The 19,779-nt window shown below is 45.4% G+C and overlaps 1 protein-coding gene across 1 annotated transcript in view; it reads right to left on the bottom strand.

The window, feature by feature from the left end:
- acoxl (acyl-CoA oxidase-like) overlaps positions 1-19,779 on the bottom strand; it is a 437,923-nt gene that overhangs the window by 349,634 nt on the left and 68,510 nt on the right. The window contains exons 7-9 of the mRNA XM_068027531.1: positions 15,621-15,707; positions 12,171-12,243; positions 5,708-5,840 (exon numbers count right to left, since the gene is read on the bottom strand). Coding sequence (XP_067883632.1) covers positions 5,708-5,840; positions 12,171-12,243; positions 15,621-15,707 — 293 coding nt within the window. The remainder of the gene's footprint in view (positions 1-5,707; positions 5,841-12,170; positions 12,244-15,620; positions 15,708-19,779) is intronic.

The following is a 19,779-nucleotide window of genomic DNA, read 5'->3' as shown; positions in this document are numbered from 1 at the left end:
AGGATAAGGGCGATGTTGGATAAGTTTTTCCCCCTTTATCTAGAGGTTTGGACATTGTGTCCCTGAGGACATGGTCCATTTTCAATCTCCAGCTAAAGCAGAAGATGGCTCAGGTGACCGCCATGGCACTGGAGTAGGTATGGGCCAGACCTGCGCCACGTACAGTAACAACGTGAGCACCTCGCACCTGATGACCTGGTTCTTACCCGCAATGGAGAGGGAGCGTCGCTCTCACATGACCAGTTTCTGTATCACTATGGCTGCTTGCTCCTTCCGGTTTTTGGCACACGCCTCAGCCCCTCTGAACCATATCCCCAGCACCTTCAGGTAGTCTGACCTGACGGTGAAGGGGAAAAAGGATCGGTCAGCCCAGTTTCCAAAGAACATGGCCTTGCTCTTGCTGCGATTTACTTTGGCTCCCGAGGCCAGTTTGAACTGGTCGCAGATGCTCATCTGCCTGTGAACGGACAGCAGATCTGAGCAGAAGACGGTGACGTCGTTCATTACTGGGAGCTATGAACTGAGTGCCTCCACTGCCTGGGATTGTCACCCCTCTTATGCCCATATCCTTCCTGATGGACTCGGCAAAAGGTTCAATACAGCAAACTAAGAAGACAGGGGAGAGAGGACAGCCCTGCCTGACTCCAGATTTGATCAGAAAACTTTCCAATTGCCACCCATTGATTGAGACTGCACTACTGATGTTTGTGTGTAGAGCAGCTGAATCCAATTGCGGATTCCCTCTCCAAACCCCATTTTGGCAAGCACATCCATCATGTAGGTGTGTGATATCCTGTCAAAAGCCTTCTCCTGGTCCAAGTTGATAAGGCAGGTGTCCACCCCGCTGTCCTGTACATAGGCGATCGTATCCCTGAGTAGCACGGGGCTATCAGAGGTCTTCCTGCCGGGTACAGTGCCGGTCTGGTCAGGGTGAATCACCAACTCCAGAGCAGACTTGACCCAACTGGCAACGACCTTAGACAGAATTTTGTAGACCACGTTAAGCAGTGAAATGGGCCATCAATTTCTTATTTCCTCTCCTTCGCTTGTAGATGAGGGAGATGATGGCTTTCCTCATGGATTCTGACATCCTGCCACCCAGAAGCATACTCTCGTACACTTCCAGCAGGTCTCAACCAATCCAGTCGAATACAATTCGACCAGTAAGCCATCCTTTCCGGGAGTTTTACTCGTTTCAAAGGACCTGACGACCTTTGTCATCTTGTCCAGGGTTAGCGGTTTGTCCAGACTCTCCCGTGTACTGTCATCTAAGACCTCCATGATACATGACAGGAAGGACTGGAAAGTCATGCTATCCGTGGGCTTCACGTCGTACAGCCTGGCATAAAAGGATTTGCTGATCCCTAGTTTGTCAGACTGCAAAGACGTTACCGAGCTATCCTCTTCCTTCAGACTGCTGATCACATAGCTCTCTCTGTGTACCTTTTGGAAGGAGAAACGTGAGGACGTCTCATCCTGCTCAATGGAGCGGATGCTGGACCAGAAGATGATCTTGCAGGCCTCCGCATCTTGGAGATTCTCCTTGACCTTGACCCCCATCGACTGCAGCAGGAGCACATTCTGCAAACTTTTCTGGAGTCGGGACATTTCCCTCCTCTCTCTCACCCTCTGAACCCCTTTGAGGATGATGAACCCTCTCGGGCGGCACAGTGGCGCAGTGGTTAGCACCGCAGCCTCACAGCTCCAGCGACCCGGGTTCAATTCTGGGTACTGCCTGTGTGGAGTTTGCAAGTTCTCCCTGTGTCTGCGTGGGTTTCCTCCGGGTGCTCCGGTTTCCTCCCACAGCCAAAAGACTTGCAGGTTGATAGGTTAATTGGCCATTATAAATTTCCCCTAGTATAGGTAGGTGGTAGGGAAATATAGGGACAGGTGGGGATGTGGTAGGAATATGGGATTAGTGTGGGATTAGTATAAATGGGTGGTTGATGGTCGGCACAGACTTGGTGGGCCAAAGGGCCTGTTTCAGTGCTGTATCTCTAAACTAAACATGTTTGCCAGCAGAATCTCCAGGACAGAGGAACGGTAATCATTTCCCCCTGACCAGATCGATGGCCCGAGAGACCACTATCATGACTTTTACCTGTAGATGCTGAGGTGCGGTATTCCACACTCCTGTCCCTCTCCTGGCTCCTTCGCCATTGATTCTGTCTGCTGAGGAGGAGACTCCAGGCACAGGATTGGTGTTTGACAGCTTGCTGCAGCTCCCTCATCTTTCTTCGCCTTGTCTTCCTTAAACAGATTTTCCTCGCTGGGGGGAGCTTGGTGGAGGGAGGGTTGCCTTCGCAGCACCAGCCACGTTTACCATTCCTTTCTTGTGCTCCTCCTTGGTTTTCACTGCCTGTGTGTAACTGAGGCAGCGCTTGGGGCAAGTCTTGTAGAGGTAGCCTGCCCCACCACACAGATTGCAGCACTTACTCTGCTTGCAGTCTGATGGCCTTCCTGCTCGCAGTTCTTGCAGACGGCTGTGTTGCAGTTGGCCACCACATGACCTGATTCGCCACAAGTACGACAAACTCTGGGCTGCCCCGTGTAGACCAAGCAGCCCCAATTTCCCCCAATAGCGAAGCTGGAGGGAGGGCGGAGAGCGGCTCCGTCGGCATCCAATTTCAAGGTCACCTTGACCTGCTGTTTGCTGTTCCAAATCCCGAACAGGTCCTTGACCTCGATGCTGCTCGTGCCACCTCGACATACCTGGCGAGGAAAGTGAGCACATCCACGACAGGAATATGGGGGTTGTAGAGACGGATGATCACCACCCAGTTCTGTCGCGACAGCAGCATAAACAGCTGCTCTGCCGTGTGGATTGACAGCAGTTCCTGGTTTCCTCATCCTTGAAGACCTTCAGGAACTTCATGCATCTCGCCATATTCTCAAACGTCACGTCAACGTAGCCACTGCTGCGCAAGTCCTGCAGGCAGAAGATGACCGCTGCTTCGAATTCGCAGCATTCAAACAGGACTCACTTAATGAAGAAGGTCTGGTCCATTGGTGCACCTCCTTCGCTGTTTTCCACCGCCACCCTAACATACCCCTTGGCCTGAAGCTCTGGTATTGGTTGCAGCCAGTTTTTGCTTGAAGCATTCCCAGGACAGGCACGAAGACCCAACCAGCAAGAAAGCAACAACCGCAGAAAACTCTAATCCCAAAGGGGTAGAATGCCATAAAACGGCACTGAAACCTCCCTCCCCCCAACACCCCCACAAAAAGCTGCAGGGTCAAGGTCTCTCCCCTGCCTGGGAGAGCCTTCTTTCCGATCAAGACTCCTCCCCTGCCAAGTAAGTAAGGCCCAGCCTGTTTATCCTTTCCTGATATGTATACTCACACATTTCTAGTATCATCCTTGTTACTCTTCTCCCACCCTTTCCAGTGCCTCTTATATCCTTTTTCTAATATGGCAACCAGAACTGCACACAGTGCTCCAAGTGTGGTCTAACCAAAGTTCGATACAGGTTCAGCATAACTTTCCTACTTTTCAATTCTATTCCTCTAGAAATAATGCCTAGTGCTTGGTTTGCTTTTTTGTGGCCTCGCTAACCCGTGGTGCAACTTTTAGTGATTGAAGTATTTGCACACCAAGATCCCTTTAGTCCAATTAATAAGTGACCTCCACTCTGCAAGTTTATTAATGTCCTCCTGTAACTGGTTGCAGTCCTCCTCAGTATTGACTATTTCCACACAGCACACCCCCCACCCCCGTCCCCAATTTGGTGCCGTTCGCAAATTTAGAAATTGTTTTTGATTCTGAAGTCCAAATTGTTAATGTAAATTGTGAACAGCAGTGGTCCCAGTACTGATCCTTAAGGAACACCACTACCCACCTTCAGCCACTCTGAATGACTACTCTTTATTCACATTCTCTGCTTTCTGGCTTAAAGCCAGCTAACAATCTATTCTGTCACTTGTTCCCTCACTCCACATTCTCTGATCTTATTTGTTTGTCTATTATAGAGCACCTTATTGCAGGACTTTTGAAAATTCAGATAAATTACATCTACTGCATCACCATGTCTACTCTCTCTGTTACCACCTCAAAAAATTCAATAAGGTTGATCAAGCAATAATTTCCCTTTTGAAATCCATGCTGACTATTTATTATATTTTTTGATTTTAGATGTTTGTCTATCCTCTCCTTTCTTAGGGATTCCATTATTTTTCCTACCACCGATGTTGAGCTGACTGGTCCATAATTCCCTGGACGTGTTCTATCCCCTTCTTAAATATAGGTATTATGCTAGCTATCCATCAGTCCTCTGGCACTACACTTTTTCTAATGAATTATTAAATATGGTAAAGCCTCTGCTATCTCTTCCCGAGATTCTTTTAAAATGCGTGGATGCTATCCATCCGGACCAGGGGTTTTACCCTCTTTGAGGTTCATTAGTTTATTTAATACATCCCTTTTTATTTTAAATGCACTTATCTCATTATTCATTTCACCATTCAATGTCATTGTTCACCTCTTCTTTCTCCTAGTAAATACTGGAGCAAAACAATTATTTAATATTTCTGTCATCTCTCTATCCTGACCTGTGGTATTATCCTGTCTATCCCTTAATGGCCTTATTCCCATTCCAGCCTTCCTTTTTTAATTGATACGCCTATAAAGTATTTTACTATTTTGTTTTATGTTTAAGTATAACCTGGTGATTTGTCCCTCTTTAATGTAGGAAAACTGTGCAATCGGCTTCCTTGTTTGTGCAGTTTTTATCCTATTCAATAGTCTACCAGATACAGTTGCACTTTTACATCGTAATGCATAGTTTTAACAGTAAGCATAGAGAGAGCAGTCCTTTAAATCTCTTCTGCAGCACTGAGAAAACCTGCCTCCATGCACTCCCAGGGGTAACCTGTAATGTGAAAAGGAGCTTGCGATGTACAATTAATTACGGAATGAATTAATTAATCAGAAGATCCATTGGGAATAGCTGCGCATAGTAAGGCAAAGGTCCTACCATGCAGTTTCAGCCCGTGAATGCACATTTCTACCCTCAAATGTGGTGCACAGTAGGATTCATTGGTAAAGTTACAAAGTGTGGTGTGTTAATCTCGTTCATGCAGGGGGATCAGTTGTTTTCATACAAAGGGAGATGAGAGTAAATTGGAGAGAGTCTTACTCTGGACTACTGTTGTGTGCTATGATAAAAACCCAGAGGTCACCTGGCATTGTCTGCACATATGTCCAGACTTTTTCACTTAAGGGTTTTAAATTAACCAGCTGTGCAGAGAAATAGCACAGCAGACGGAACAAAGAGAAACAACCAACTGGGAGGACAGGCTGGCGACTGGAGCATGGGGAGGCGGTGAGCAGGGTTAGTCATGTAACCAGGTTTGACATTTCTTTATCCTATAAAACTGAGTATCAGGTACAAGCTGGGCAGTTCCAAAGACAACCATGAAATGTAGAGTATTTGAACCCTTGGGTTTAGACTGAGGGACTGCATCACAACATAAACCATTTAATTCACTTATAGATCTGCATCAGCTTTTGGGCTGCCAGTTAGCATGGGAAGAGTATGCACTGCTGACAGGGTTGGGAGTGGTGGTGGGGTGGGGGGGTGGTGGGGGGGGGAGGGCGGAAAACAGTGCACCATTGATAAGAGGAAGCACTGTGCACTACTGTGCACTATTTTAGTATTCTTCGATATTATTTTGCTGATGGGGCAAACTTGTCAGAAAATGTATTTACCTTCATGGCTCCCAAGGCCTGAAATATTAAGGCAATCCTTGTTGGTGTAAGGGCTGCTAACATAACATTAAACCTAGCACCTTTGTCTTCAATGGGCGACTCATAAACTCCATTCTCAGATACAGAACCAAACCTGTGTGAAGAAATCAGAAAACGTATCTTGAGTACATGGACATGTATTAAGCCTCATAAGGCTCTGGGCCTTGAAGGCTCTGTTCAAAGCAAATTACAAATTCAGACACAAGTTCCCAACTCCTCCCCTCCCAGCATCTCTCAACATCAATGTCACATTGCTCACCTGTGATCTTAAGTACCCACACTTCCCTCACCCTACCTCATTCTCTATTCCAATTTTGGTATGTGCACTTGGCACCCGAGAAATGGAGCAGAGATTTCATTCATACACTCCAAGATGTCAAGGTAACACCCCTCAATGGATTATATATATATTTTAAAAGAAGTGTAGCAGTAATTCACAGGTATACATGAACATAGAAAATGAAGGGAAAAGGGGACCATCGGGGTCACTGATGCCTCTCCTCTGCAGTAGATGATGTCCCACTTTACCATAAGTCAATCCTGGAGATGGCAAACAAAACAAAAAAGAAAACCCCTGTTGCAATTTCAAGAACAATCCAGGAAAATTCCTCCATGATTGCAAGAAGTAATCAAGCAGACTCCAGGAAACTAGTCACCTAAACTTGCAAACATAAACAACATGCCAAACTTTCCCAGCTCACCCCACCCTAAAACCTTCCTACACAACAAAAACAAGAAATGCTGGAACCACTCAGCAGGTCTGGCAGCATCTGTAGAAAGAGAAGCAGAGTTAACGTTTCGGGTCAGTGACCCTTCTTCGGAACTGACAAATATTAGAAAAGTCACAGATTATAAGCAAGTGAGGTGGGGGTGGGGCAAGAGATAACAAAGGAGAAGGTGCAGATTGGACCAGGCCACATAGCTGACCAAAAGGTCACGGAGCAAAGGCAAACAATATGTTAATGGTGTGTTGAAAGACAAAGCATTAGTACAGATTAGGTGTGAATACACTGAATATTGAACAGCAGCAAGTGCAAACCTAAAAAAAAACCTGAAAAAAACAGTGGGAAGCAAACTGAACAAACTAAGATGAAATGAAATAAATGCAAAAAAAGATTGTAAAAAATGTAAAAAAGAATGTAAAAAAAGGAAGAAAAAATAACTAAAAATGAAAGTAAAATGGGGGGCTGTCATGCTCTGAAATTATTGAACTCAATGTTCAGTCTGGCAGGCTGTAGTGTGCCTAATCGGTAGATGAGATGCTGTTCCTCGAGCTTGCGTTGATGTTCACTGGAACACTGCAGCAATCCCAGGACAGAGATGTGAGCATGAGAGCAGGGGGGAGTGTTGAAATGGCAAGCAACCGGAAGCTCAGGGTCCTGCTTGCGGACTGAGCGGAGATGTTCCGCAAAGCGGTCACCCAGTCTGCGCTTGGTCTCCCCAATGTAGAGGAGACCACACTGTGAGCAGCGAATACAGTACACTACATTGAAAGAAGTACAAGTAAATCGCTGCTTCACCTGAAAGGAGTGTTTGGGGCCTGGGATAGTGAGGAGGGAGGAGGCAAATGGGCAGGTATTACACCTCCTGCGATTGCAGGGGAAGGTGCCCTGGGACGGGGACGAGGTGGTGGGGGTAATGGAGGAGTGGACCAGGGTGTCGCGGAGGGAACGATCCCTTCGGAATGCTGACAGGGGAAGGGAGGGGAAGATGCGACTGGTAGTGGCATCACGCTGGAGGTGGCGAAAATGGCGGAGGATGATCCTTTGGATATGGAGGCTGGTGGGATGAAAAGTGAGGACAAGGGGAACCCTGTCACGGTTCTGGGAGGGAGGGGAAGGGGTGAGGGTAGAGGTGCAGGGAATGGGTCGGACACGGTTGAGGGCCCTGTCAACCACAGTGGGGGGAAATCCTCGGTTGAGGAAAAAGGAGGTCATATCAGAAGCACCGTCATGGAAGGTAGCATCATCAGAGCAGATGCGTCGGAGACGGAGAAACTGGGAGAATGGAATGGAGTCCTTACAGGAGGTAGGGTGTGAAGAAGTGTAGTCAAGGTAGCTGTGGGAGTCGGTGGGCTTATAATGGATATTGGTAGACAACCTATCCCCAGAGATGGAGACAGAGAAGTCGAGGAAGGGAAGGGAAGTGTCAGAGATGGACCATGTAAAGGTGAGAGAAGGGTGGAAATTGGAAGCAAAGTTGATAAAGTTTTCTAGTTCAGGGCGGGAGCAGGAAACGGCACCGATACAGTCATCAATGTACCGGAAAAAGAGTTGGGGGAGGGGGCCTGAGTAGGACTGGAACAAAGAATGCTCGACATATCCCACAAAAAGACAGGCATAACTGGGACCCATGCGGGTACCAGTACCTTCCTAAATGCCTTCAGCATTCCAAAACTTGCCAAACACATTAGTAACCTTTTCTCAGAGGGTGATAAGCCTCTGAGAAAAGAAATACTTCCCGTCATCTACCCAGCACTTTGCTGATGTATTTTGTGCACCTGTCCTCCAATCTGACTGGGATTATCCATTTCAAATATCTGACCCAAATTTACTACATTGAATACTTTCTCAACTGTTAGAACTTCAGGTTTGTCTCTCCCAAAACTCATATTTCTCCAAAGTGAATAACCCCAAAGATCTAGGCCAATACTCAAAGTGAAGAGAATGGAGTTCAGGTATCACCCTTGCTCCCATCCTCTGAACCCTCTCTAAAACCTCATTATCCATCATTAAGTATGGGGACCATAAAAAGACTGTGCACGAGTTTTGTATTTTACTCCCAGTAATACTTGCCACAGCCCTATTTGCTTTCCTTACATCTATTTCTCATTGCTCATGAACTTATACTGACTAGTCAATGACTTCACTGGGTTCCTTTCCCGTTCTATTACTTTTAATAAGCACTTAGGCAGGGAACAGATATAGAATCATGCAGCACAGAAGGAGGCCATTCAGCCTATTATGCCTGTGCCAGCTCTTTGTAAAGCTATCCAATCAATCCAACTCACCTCCAGCTCCCTCAGATCCTTAAAATATTTTAAAGTATCTATCCAATTTCCTTTTGAAAGTTACTTTTGAATCTATTTCCACCCTTTCAAGCAGTGCATTCCAGATCATAACACACTGTACAAAAAAATCTCATCTCCCTTCTGATTCTTTTGTCAATTATCTTACATCTGATTCCAGTAGTTACCGACCCTCCAGCAGTGGAAATAGTTTCTCCTTATTTACTCTGCCAAAACCCCTCATCATTTTAAATCTATTAAATCTGCCCTTAGCCTTCCCTGCTCTAAGGAAAGAAAAACGTGGCTTTCACCAGATATCTACTTCAGTGATGTTGATTGAGGGATATCAACCAGGATACGAGAGAACTCCACCGCTCTTCTTCAAAATAGCAACATGGGATATTTTACGTGCACGAGAGAGGACAGACGGCGCCTCAGTTTAATGTCTCAACTGCAAAACAAAACATCCAACTGCCTAAGACTCCCTCAGTACTGCACTGAAGTAGATTTTGCGTTCAAATCTCTGGACTTGAATTCACAACCTCCACGGACTGAACTTGTTCTCACATTGAACAAGTTCTTCAACCCCACTCTCTTCCTTCAAATAAAAGGTGTTGTTATAGGTACCCGCATGGGTCCTAGTTATGCCTGTTTTTTTGTGGGGTATGTCAAACATTCCTTGTTCCAGTCCTACTCAGGCCCCCTCCATCACCTCTTTTTCCGGTACATTGATGACTGTATCGGTGCCGTTTCCTGCTCTCGCCCCGAACTGGAAAACTTCATGAACTTTGCTTCCAATTTCCTCCCTTCTCTCACCTTTACATGGTCTATTTCCAACACTTCCCTTCCCTTCCTCGACTTCTCTGTCTCCATCTCTGGGGATAGGCTGTCTACTAATATGTATTATAAGCCCACCGACTCCCACGGCTATCTTGACTACACTTCCTCACACCGTTTCCTGTAAGGACTCCACTCCATTCTCCCAGTTTCTCCGTCTCCAACGCATCTGTTCTGATGATGCAACATTCCACAACAGCGCTCCTGATATGTCTTCCCTTTTCCTCAACTGAAGACTCCACCACCTCCCACCCCCAACCCCCGTAGGCCCTGAACCATGTCCAACCCATTTCCCGCACTTCAACCCTCACCCCTTTCCCTCCCTCCCAGAACCACGACAGGGTTCCCTTTGTCTTCACTTTCCATCCCACATTCCATTCCACATCCAAAGGACCATCCTCCACCATTTCCGCCACCTCCAGCGTTATGCCACCACCAAACAAATCTTCCCTTCCCCCTCCCCTGTCAGCATTCCCTGGGGATCGTTCCCTCCGTGACACCCTGGTCCACTCCTCCATCACCCCCGACACCTCATCCCCTTCCCACGGCACCTACACATGCAATCGCAGGAAGTGTAATACCTGCCCTTTTACCTCCTCTCTCCTCACCATCCAAATCCCCAAACACTCCTTCCAGGTGAAGCAGCGATTTACTTGTACTTCCTTCAATGTAGTATACTGTATTCACTGCTCACAATGTGGTCTCCTCTACATTGGGGAGACCAAACGCAGACTGGGTGACCGCTTTGCAGAACACCTCCGCTTTGTCCGAAAGCATGACCCCGAGCTTCCGGACACATTTCAATGCCCGCAACCACCCCCACCCTCCAACTCTCATGCCAACATTTCTGTCTTTGGCCTGCTCCAGTGTTCCAGTGAACAGCGACGCAAGCTCGAGGAGCAGCACCTGATCTTTCAATTAGGCGCTCTAGAGTCTTGCAGTCTGAGCACCGAGTTCAATAACTTCAGAGCCTTTTTAAAATATTATATTTTTTATTTTATTTTTTAACCATGTGCCTGTTTTTCATGTAGAGCTGCTCATTATTCCACTATTAACACTCTCTCTGGACTAATACTTTGTCTTTCACCACAAACATTAACAAACACGTTGCCTTTGTCCCAGGATAGCTTTGTTATTTAATCTCTCCTGCCCTCTGCCTGATCACACACCTCCCCTTTTGATCTCTTCCCCACCTTCCCCCCCCCCACCACCTTCACTTGCTTAAAACCTAATTCTTTTCTAACCTTTGCCAGTCCTGATGAAAGGTCACTGACCTGAAATGTTAACTCTGCTTCTCTCTCCACAGATGCTGCCGGACATGCTGAGTATTTCCAGCACTTTCTGTTTTTATTTCAGATTTCCAGCAGTATTTTGCTTTTATTGAATCCACAACCTTCTGACTCAGAGCCACGAGTGCTACAAACTGAGCCATAGCTGACACAAGGTAAACAATTCCAGATACTCTTGTCCCTCAACTGTGTGTCTGGTTGGCTGGCCCTTTGGGCATAATTCTAAGGCTGCATCTGCTGACAGAACAACCAGGTGGCACAGTACTGGCACATGCCCAGATCCAGCCTCACCGACTGAAATGTCACTGGCTGCAACATCTCAGGCAGCTGCCAGTAATAAAGGTGGCGCCGCTCAATTTGACACAAAAAGCAAATTGAACCCAAGCCCCCTCACCCCCCAAAGGCTGCGATCGCCACCTCCACTCCCCCTAATAGTAACCCGCTCCCTTCCGCGATCGCCGGCCCCTCCCACACCCATCTGTTCTCCGTTCCCTCCCACCGATCCCAATTGTTCATTGCTCCATCTCGCCATTCTGTTCCCCCACCTGCCTGCTCACCACTCGCTCCCCCACTCACCACTCATACCCAATCTCACCACCCAGAGAAACGGCGAGATGGGGAGCAAGTGGGAGAGAACAGCAGAATGGAGTGGCAAGCAGACGGGCATGGGAGGGAGCAGCGAAAAGAAGAAGCAATTGTGGGAGGGAGCGGCATACTGTTGAGGGGGATGGAGGCGGTGGTCACGCAACGCTTGGACACCATTATGTCCGAAGTTATAGAGAGTAGTTAGTTACTGAAGTAGACATTTAAACTTTTTAAAAGACTGAAACATTAATATTTTGTACATATCAATTTTAGAAGCAAAGATAGCAAAGAGTGGTGAGGCAATTACAGCTGCCAAGAACACCAATATGTTTCGGACAGCCTAGGATGTTTCCTACAGTATAACAGTGAATACACTTTTTTTAAAAAAAGCTTCATTGGATGTAGAGTGCTTTGGAACATCCTGAGCTTGTGAAAGGTGTTGTTCTTTACAACTTCAATCCACATAACCTACAGTACTACTTGGTGGGAATACACAAGGCAGAAAATATAGTATAAATATTATTTCTCCAAATGGATAGTTTGAGAGAGGCATAAAGACAGTTGTTTACTTCACACAGGTAGTACTTGCCCCCCAACCTTCCTTGTACTTCAATTATCTACTTGAAATTTTCTTTTCTGAACACTGAAAAATTGCTGCCACATAAAATCTACTTTTTGAGAGAAAAAAAATGGAAGAAACACAAACCTGTCGAGAAGATTTTCTTTTGGAATGCGAACGTTGTCAAATACTAGAATTCCATTATCAACCCCATTTAGACCTGAGGGTGGGTGGGTGGGGGAGGGGAGGAAACAAGATTTTAAAAAAACAGATTAATGTTGCATTGCAGCTTGGAAATCCTAATAATTGATCAGTTGTAAACTAGTTTGTGACCTTACCAAATTAATTTAATCTAAAATTAAAGATCTTCCAAAAAAAAAGCAACTGCAAAGGAGGGTATGGCCATTCAAGCTATTGGCCATTCTACAGCCAACCATAAAATGCAGAGTTTGTCTCTCAGGGCTCCACACAAGTTTTGGCCTTATGCTAAAACTGACTGGGCACCACTTACGCCCTCCCGGCTCAGCAAATCAGTGGCTCTGCATGTCTGTGGACGTCAATACAAGGCCTATATCTCTGGGATTCCAGCAGAGTTCGGATTAAAGAACGGAAGGGAAATGGAAAAAGGAAAAAAATGAAGTACAAGACCTTTTTTTAAAAAAAAAACATGGATTTAGTTACTTTATGTGCGAGAATTGTCCATGCACAGGTTGCTGCTCACGATCGTGGTCGAATACAAAACATTGGTGAGTAGTCTTGTAAGTAAATGGATCGCTCTACTAACACTGCACTCAAATGAAAGACTGACTTGGGGTTCATATGAATCTTGCTTTCCACCAGTCATGAAGCAGTGCTACTGGTGATCAATGAAAATTCTGTACTAAAGCCCCTCCGTACTGTCTTTGTCATCAGGGCATGGAGTTATATGGGGCACAGAAGGCAGCCAAATTGGCCCATCGAGTCCAGTCCGGCTCTCCATGGAGCTATGCAATCAGTCCCATTCCTCGGCTCGATCCCCAAAGCCCTGCAAGTCTACTTTTCTCAGGTGACCTCCAAATTCCTCTCGAAGTCATTGATCTGCTTCAACCACCCTTGTGGGCAGCGGGTTCCAGGTCATTACCATCAGCTGCGTAAAAAAAAAGTGCTTCCTCATATTCCCCCTGCATCTTTTGCTCAAAACTTTCAATCTGTGTCCCCTAGTCCTTGTATCATTTGTTAATGGGAACAATTTTTCCTTGTCTAACTTATCTAAGCCTGTCATAATCTTGTATACGTCCATTTAATTTCCCCTCAATCTCTTTCGTTCTAAGGAGAACAAACCCAACTTTTGCAACCTAACGTTGTAACTAAAATCCTCCATCCCTGGAACTATTCTGGTAAATCTCCTCTGCGTGCTCTATTTATATTCTATATTAATGACTTGGATGAAGAGACAGAGAGTAATGTATCTAAGTTTGCTGATGATACAAAGCTCGGTGGAAAGGTAAGCTGTGGGGAGGATATAAAGAGGGTGCCGAGAGATATAGACAGGTTAGGTGAGTGGGCAACATGATGTCAAATGGAGTATAATGTAGGGAAGTGTGAAGTTGTTCACTTCGGTTGTAAAAATTGAAAAGCAGAATATTTTTTAAAAGGTGTGAAACTGGTAGGTGTTGATGTTCAGAGAGACTTGGGGGTACTCGTACAAGGAACGCACAAAGTTAACATGCAGGTGCAGCAGGCTATTAGGAAGGCAAATGGCATATTGGCCTTTATTGCAAGGGGATTGGAGTACAGGAATAAAGAAGCATTACTAGAATTACTAGGGTGGCACAGTGGTTAGCACCGCAGCCTCACAGCTCCAGCGACCTGGGTTCAATTCTGGGCACTGCCTCTGTGGAGTTTGCAAGTTCTCCCTGTGTCTGCGTGGGTTTCCTCCGGGTGCTCAGTTTCCTCCCACATGCCAAAAGACTTGCAGGTTGATAGGTTAATTGGCCATTATAAATTGCCCCTAGTATAGGTAGGTGGTTGGGGAATATAGAAACAGGTGAGGATGTGGTAGGAATATGGGATTAGTGTAGGATTAGTATAAATGGGTGGTTAATGGTCGGCACAGACTCGGTGGGCCGAAGGGCCTGTTTCAGTGCTGTAAATCTAAAAATCTAAAAAAATCTAAAAAATTGTTCAAGGCTTTGGTGAGATCGCGCCTGGAATACTGTGTGCAGTTTTGGTCTCCACATTTAAGAAAGGATATACTTGCACTGGAGGCACTGCAGTGAAGATTTACCAACTTGGTCTCTGGGGTGAGGGGGTTGCCCTATGATGAGAGGCTGAGTAAATTGGGCCTATATTCTCGGGAGTTTAGAAGAATGAGCAGTGATATAATTGAGACTTGAAAGTGCTTGATAGGGTAGGAACAGAGAGATTGTTTTCGCTGGTTGGGAAATCTAGAACACGGGGACACAGTCTCAGGATAAGGGGTCAATCATTCAGGACCGAGATGAGGAGAAATTACTTCACTCAAAGGGTTGTGAGTCTTTGGAATTCTCTACCCCGGAGGTTGTGGATGCTCCATCATTGAATACATTTAAGGCTGGGATAGATAGATTTTTGGTCTCACAGGGAATCAAGGGATATGGGGAGTGGTCAGGAAAGTGGAATTGAGGCCCAAGATCAGCCATGATTGTACTGAATGGCAGAGCAGGTTCAATGGGTCATATGGTCTACTTCTGCTCCTATGTCTTGTATTCCTGTGTTATAATGGTCCATTTTTGGTGCCAGAGAGGTTAACTGGCAGTAATTAACACTTAACACATCAGTAAAAGAAGATGGTGGCAAGGTGGTAATGTCACTGAACTAGTCATCCAGAGGCTTTGGCTAATGCCCCGGGACACAGGTTCAAATCCCACCATGGCAGCTGGTGGAATTTAAATTCAGTTAATTAATAAAAATCTGGAATTGAAAGCTAGTCTCAGTAATGGTACATGACTCTATCACTGATTGTTGTAAAAATCCATCTGGTTCACTAATGTCCTCCAGGGAAGGAAATCTGCCGTCTTTACCTGGTCTGGCCGACATGTAAATCCAGACCCACAGCAATGTGATTGACTCTTAACTGCCTTCTGAAATGGCCTAACAAGCCATTCAGTTGTCAAGGGCAATTAGGGATGAGCAACAAATGCTGGCCTTGCCAGCGATGCCCACATCCCATTAAAGAATTAAAAAAAGTGAATCTCCAACAGCCAATTTAGTCTTAACTAAATTTAAGCAGACCTGAAATGACTCCAAAACAGGTTCCTTGTGTCACTTCAGACCAGCTCTAATTTTCTGTGGCGAGTTTGGTTCATATCTACTGCACACATAGAGCAACAACACGCCACCTAGTGAATTTCAATGGTGAGCCAGACAGTGAGATGCTGCTTTCGGGAAGCTAATGGCGGAGCAGCACATCTCAGAGAGCAACTTTTAGATTTGAGTTAAACCGCACATCTGCCCCTTACCTGAAGCTGCTGCAGCATTTGTGCACAAAAAACAGCGAGCTCTCTTAGCTGTCATTTTGACAGCAAATTATGGGCCATTAATTAGCCCGGACCTCTCAAAAACCTTTAGACAACTCACCCTCTTTGTGCATCATGTCAATCACAGTGACTCCTGGGTGCATGTTGCCTGCATGATCTCGAACAGGCACAATAAAACAGTGAGGCCCTAGTATAAAAAAAAGATAGAAATGAGACATCTTGAAAGCAGACCTCTGATCTGGTTTTACAAAATTTCAAGGAGGAAAAATAAGCAAAATTGCCACAGGTTAATTCTCCTCTTGAGAAATGTATATTAGAACTCTAGTTATTCCATGAATGTGGTAATTACACACCCCAGCCCAGCTGCCCAAAGTGCACCCCCCCCACCCTGTTCTTAAGTTGTTGGAGATTCAATATTGACAAGGGAAAATAATGCCCAGTGGGAAAAAGCATTATACAAGCTGCTGGTCCAAACTAACCAACAATAGAGCAACTTTGTTTCCATCAGCTAATCTGAATAATATTCTCCCACCTGGATAGTTGTTTTCTCTCCCTCTCATAGGATATTTGCTCATTTATATAACTGGAGAAATTAATTGTGTATTGCTCGTCATACAATATTGTGTTACAATCTAGAGTGCAGTGGAAGAGCCGACCAGAGAAGAATGGCAATTGCACAATCCCATATACCCAGCAGGGAACTGTGCTCACAGACACCACGAGCTGAAGGCAAGGTTACAACACTGTCACCCCAATTCTCTAAATCATGCAGGTATGAAGATATGCTGAACAACATACTGAAGTTACTGTTCAAAAAAAAATTCTCTCAAAAATGAAAACAATTCTGCCCACTGAAGCTCACCACCACCCCCCTACCCCAAAATGCTTCATGTGACTTCTCAACAAGACAGTTTGATTAAATTTACAATACAAGCATGCATGGAATGAAGGAAGCTTATTCAGACCATCCAACGTAATCCTTTCCAACAGGCCCAACTACAACTTGCACCATCACATTCTGGGTACTGCCTGTGCGGAGTTTGCAAATTCTCCCTGTGACTGCGTGGGTTTTCACCAGATGCTCCGGTTTCCTCCCACAGCCAAAGACTTGCAGGTTGATAGGTAAATTGGCCATTATAAATTGCCCCTAGTATAGGTAGGTGGTAGGGAAATTGAGGGAAGGTGGAGATGTGAGAGGGTAATGGGATTAATGTAGGATTAGTATAAATGGGTGGTTGATGGTCGGCACAGACTTGGTGGGCCGAAGGACCTGTTTCAGTGCTGTATCTCTAAATAAATAAAATAAATAAATAAACAGATGAATCCCTTGAGGAATATAAAGACAGTAGGAAGGAACTTAAGCAAGGAGTCAGGAGGGCTAAAAGGGGTCATGAAAAGTCATTGGCAAACAGGATTAAGGAAAATCCCAAGGCTTTTTATACGTATGTAAAGAGCAAAAGGGTAACCAGGGAACGGGTTGGCCCACTCAAGGACAGAGGAGGGAATCTATGTGTGGAGCCAGAGGAAATGGGCGAGGTACTAAATAAGTACTTTGCATCAGTATTCACCAAAGAGAAGGACTTGGTGGATGATGAGCTTAGGGAAGGGAGTGTAGATAGTCTCAGTCATCTCATTATCAAAAAGGAGGAGGCGTTGGGTGTCTTGCAAAGCATTAAGGTAGATAAGTCCCCAGGGCCTGATGGGATCTACCCTAGAATACTGAGGGAGGCAAGGGAAGAAATTGCTGGGGCCTTGACAGAAATCTTTGCATCCTCATTGGCTACAGGTGAGGTCCCAGAGGACTGGAGAATAGCCAATGTTGTTCCTTTGTTTAAGAAGGGTAGCAAGGATAATCCAGGAAATTATAGGCCAGTGAGCCTTACGTCAGTGGTAGGGAAACTATTAGAGAGGATTCTTCGGGTCAGGATTTACTCCCATTTGGAAACAAACAAACTTATTAACGAGAGGCAGCATGGTTTTGTGGAGGGGAGGTCGTGTCTCACTAATTTGATTGAGTTTTTTGAGGAAGTGACGAAGATGATTGATGAAGGAAGGGCAGCGGATGTTATCTATTTGGACTTTAGTAAAGCCTTTGACAAGGTCCCTCATGGCAGACTGGTACAAAAAGGTGAAGTCACACGGGATCAGAGGTGAGCTGGCAAGATGGATACAGAACTGGCTCAGTCACAGAAGACAGAGGTTAACAGTGGAAGGGTGCTTTTCTGAATGGAGGGATGTGACTAGTGGTGTTCCACAGAGATCAGTGCTGGGACCTTTGCTGTTTGTAGTATATATAAATGATTTGGAGGAAAATGTAGCTGGTCTGATTAGTAAGGGTGCGGACGACACAAAGGTTGCTGGAGTTGTGGATAGTGATGAGGATTGTTAGAGGATACAGCAGGATATAGATCGGTTGGAGACTTGGGCGGAGAAATGGCAGATGGAGTTTAATCCGGACAAATGTGAGGTAATGCATTTTGGAAGGTCTAATGCAGGTGGGAAGTATACAGTAAATGGCAGAACCCTTAGGAGTAATGACAGGCAGAGAGATCTGGGCGTACAGGTCCACAGGTCACTGAAAGTGGCAACGCAGGTGGATAAGGTAGTCAAGAAGGCATTCGGCATGCTTGCCTTCATCAGTCGGGGCATAGAGTATAAAAATTGGCAAGTCATGCTGCAGCTGTACAGAACTTTAGTTAGGCCACACTTAGAATACTGCGTGCTATTCTGGTCGCCACACTACCAGAACGACGTGGAGGCTTTGGAGAGGGTACAGAAGAGGTTTACCAGGATGTTGCCTGGTCTGGAGGGCATTAGCTATGAGGAGAGGTTGGATAAACTCGGATTGTTTTCACTGGAACGACGGAGGTGGAGGGGCGACATGATAGAGATTTACAAAGTTATGAGCGGCATGGACAGAGTGGATAGTCAGAAGCTTTTTCCCAGGATGGAAGAGTCAGTTACTAGGGAGCATAGGTTTAAGGTGCGAGGGGCAAAGTTTAGAGGGGATATGCGAGGCAAGTTCTTTACACAGAGGGTGGTGAGTGCCTGGAACTTGCTGCCGGGGGAGGCGGTGGAAGCAGGTACGATAGCGACGTTTAAGAGGCATCTTGACAAATACATGAATAGGATGGGAATAGAGGGATACGGACCCCGGAAGTGCAGAAGGTTTTAGTTTAGGCAGGCATCAAGATCGGCGCAGACTTGGAGGGCCGAATGGCCTGTTCCTGCGCTGTACTGTTCTTTGTATAACGGAGGTGGAAAAAAAATGCAAGTAAAACATCTAGCAAGAAAGCTCTGACCACCTAAAATAAGCAAGCAAAGGTACAGGGCATAATTCTACTGAGACAATATAACATGTCTCAACTCTGACCAGTTACTTTGCCATAGACGGCACTACCAATGCCCCAGCAACCTAAGAACCATAACAACCCAAACAGTATTTCATCGCCTCCTCTTTTACTTGTATCAATAAAACACAGAAAATGCTACAAATACATGGCAGATCATTTAGTATTTGAAGAGAGAGGGAAGAACAGGTTTGTGTTTTAGGTTTTTGAAAGAGACCTGAAAGAAGCAAGGATCTTGAAGGAAAATAGTGTTCTGGTCCCCAAGGTCCCTTGGCTTTAGTGACAGGTGCCAATCTGAACAGACAAGATCAACTATTGAACAGATTTTCCAACAAATTGTGTTCTGGCAAAGGGTGTCTACCTGTAATGTTAGCCTGCAATTTTCAGATGGTGATATTTATTTCTAAGGATCATAGCAATTAGCTCTTTTTGTAAAACTTAAGCCATTCGGTGGTGCTCAAAAAAGGATTTTTTTTTGTAAAAACCAACAATTGAATACTGTTTGAATGATTGTGGCATTATTGAAAACATACAGGCATCTCACAATAAACCCTATTTTTATTCTTGTCATACCGTTGAGGGAACAGAAAGCAAAGTTAATAGGATAGGTCTGGGAACGTGTAGCCAAGTCAAAGTCGGATGGCACATCCCTCACCTTCTCAACACTTAGACCTGTGAATAATGCCTGTATGGTCTTCTAAAGATTTCCGCACCATTTTGTTCACACAACCAAATAGTTTTGGAAAAAAAACTTTCCAACTTTTTTTTTTAAAGTATGGCTGGTTAATCATTATACAGTTATCATCTACCGTCTGCCTTCAGCACTCCAGAAGGTCATTGCAACTTCTCGTTGGACATTATTCCCTTTCGTTGCAGTCTGTATTTTCATTCCTATGGATGAGCATTTGA

The sequence above is a fragment of the Heterodontus francisci genome, chromosome 3 (assembly GCF_036365525.1).
Source record: "Heterodontus francisci isolate sHetFra1 chromosome 3, sHetFra1.hap1, whole genome shotgun sequence".
NCBI classification, from domain to species: Eukaryota; Metazoa; Chordata; class Chondrichthyes; order Heterodontiformes; family Heterodontidae; genus Heterodontus; species Heterodontus francisci.
Note: the sequence above shows the minus strand (reverse complement) of the source record. Positions and strands in the feature narration are given on the sequence as shown.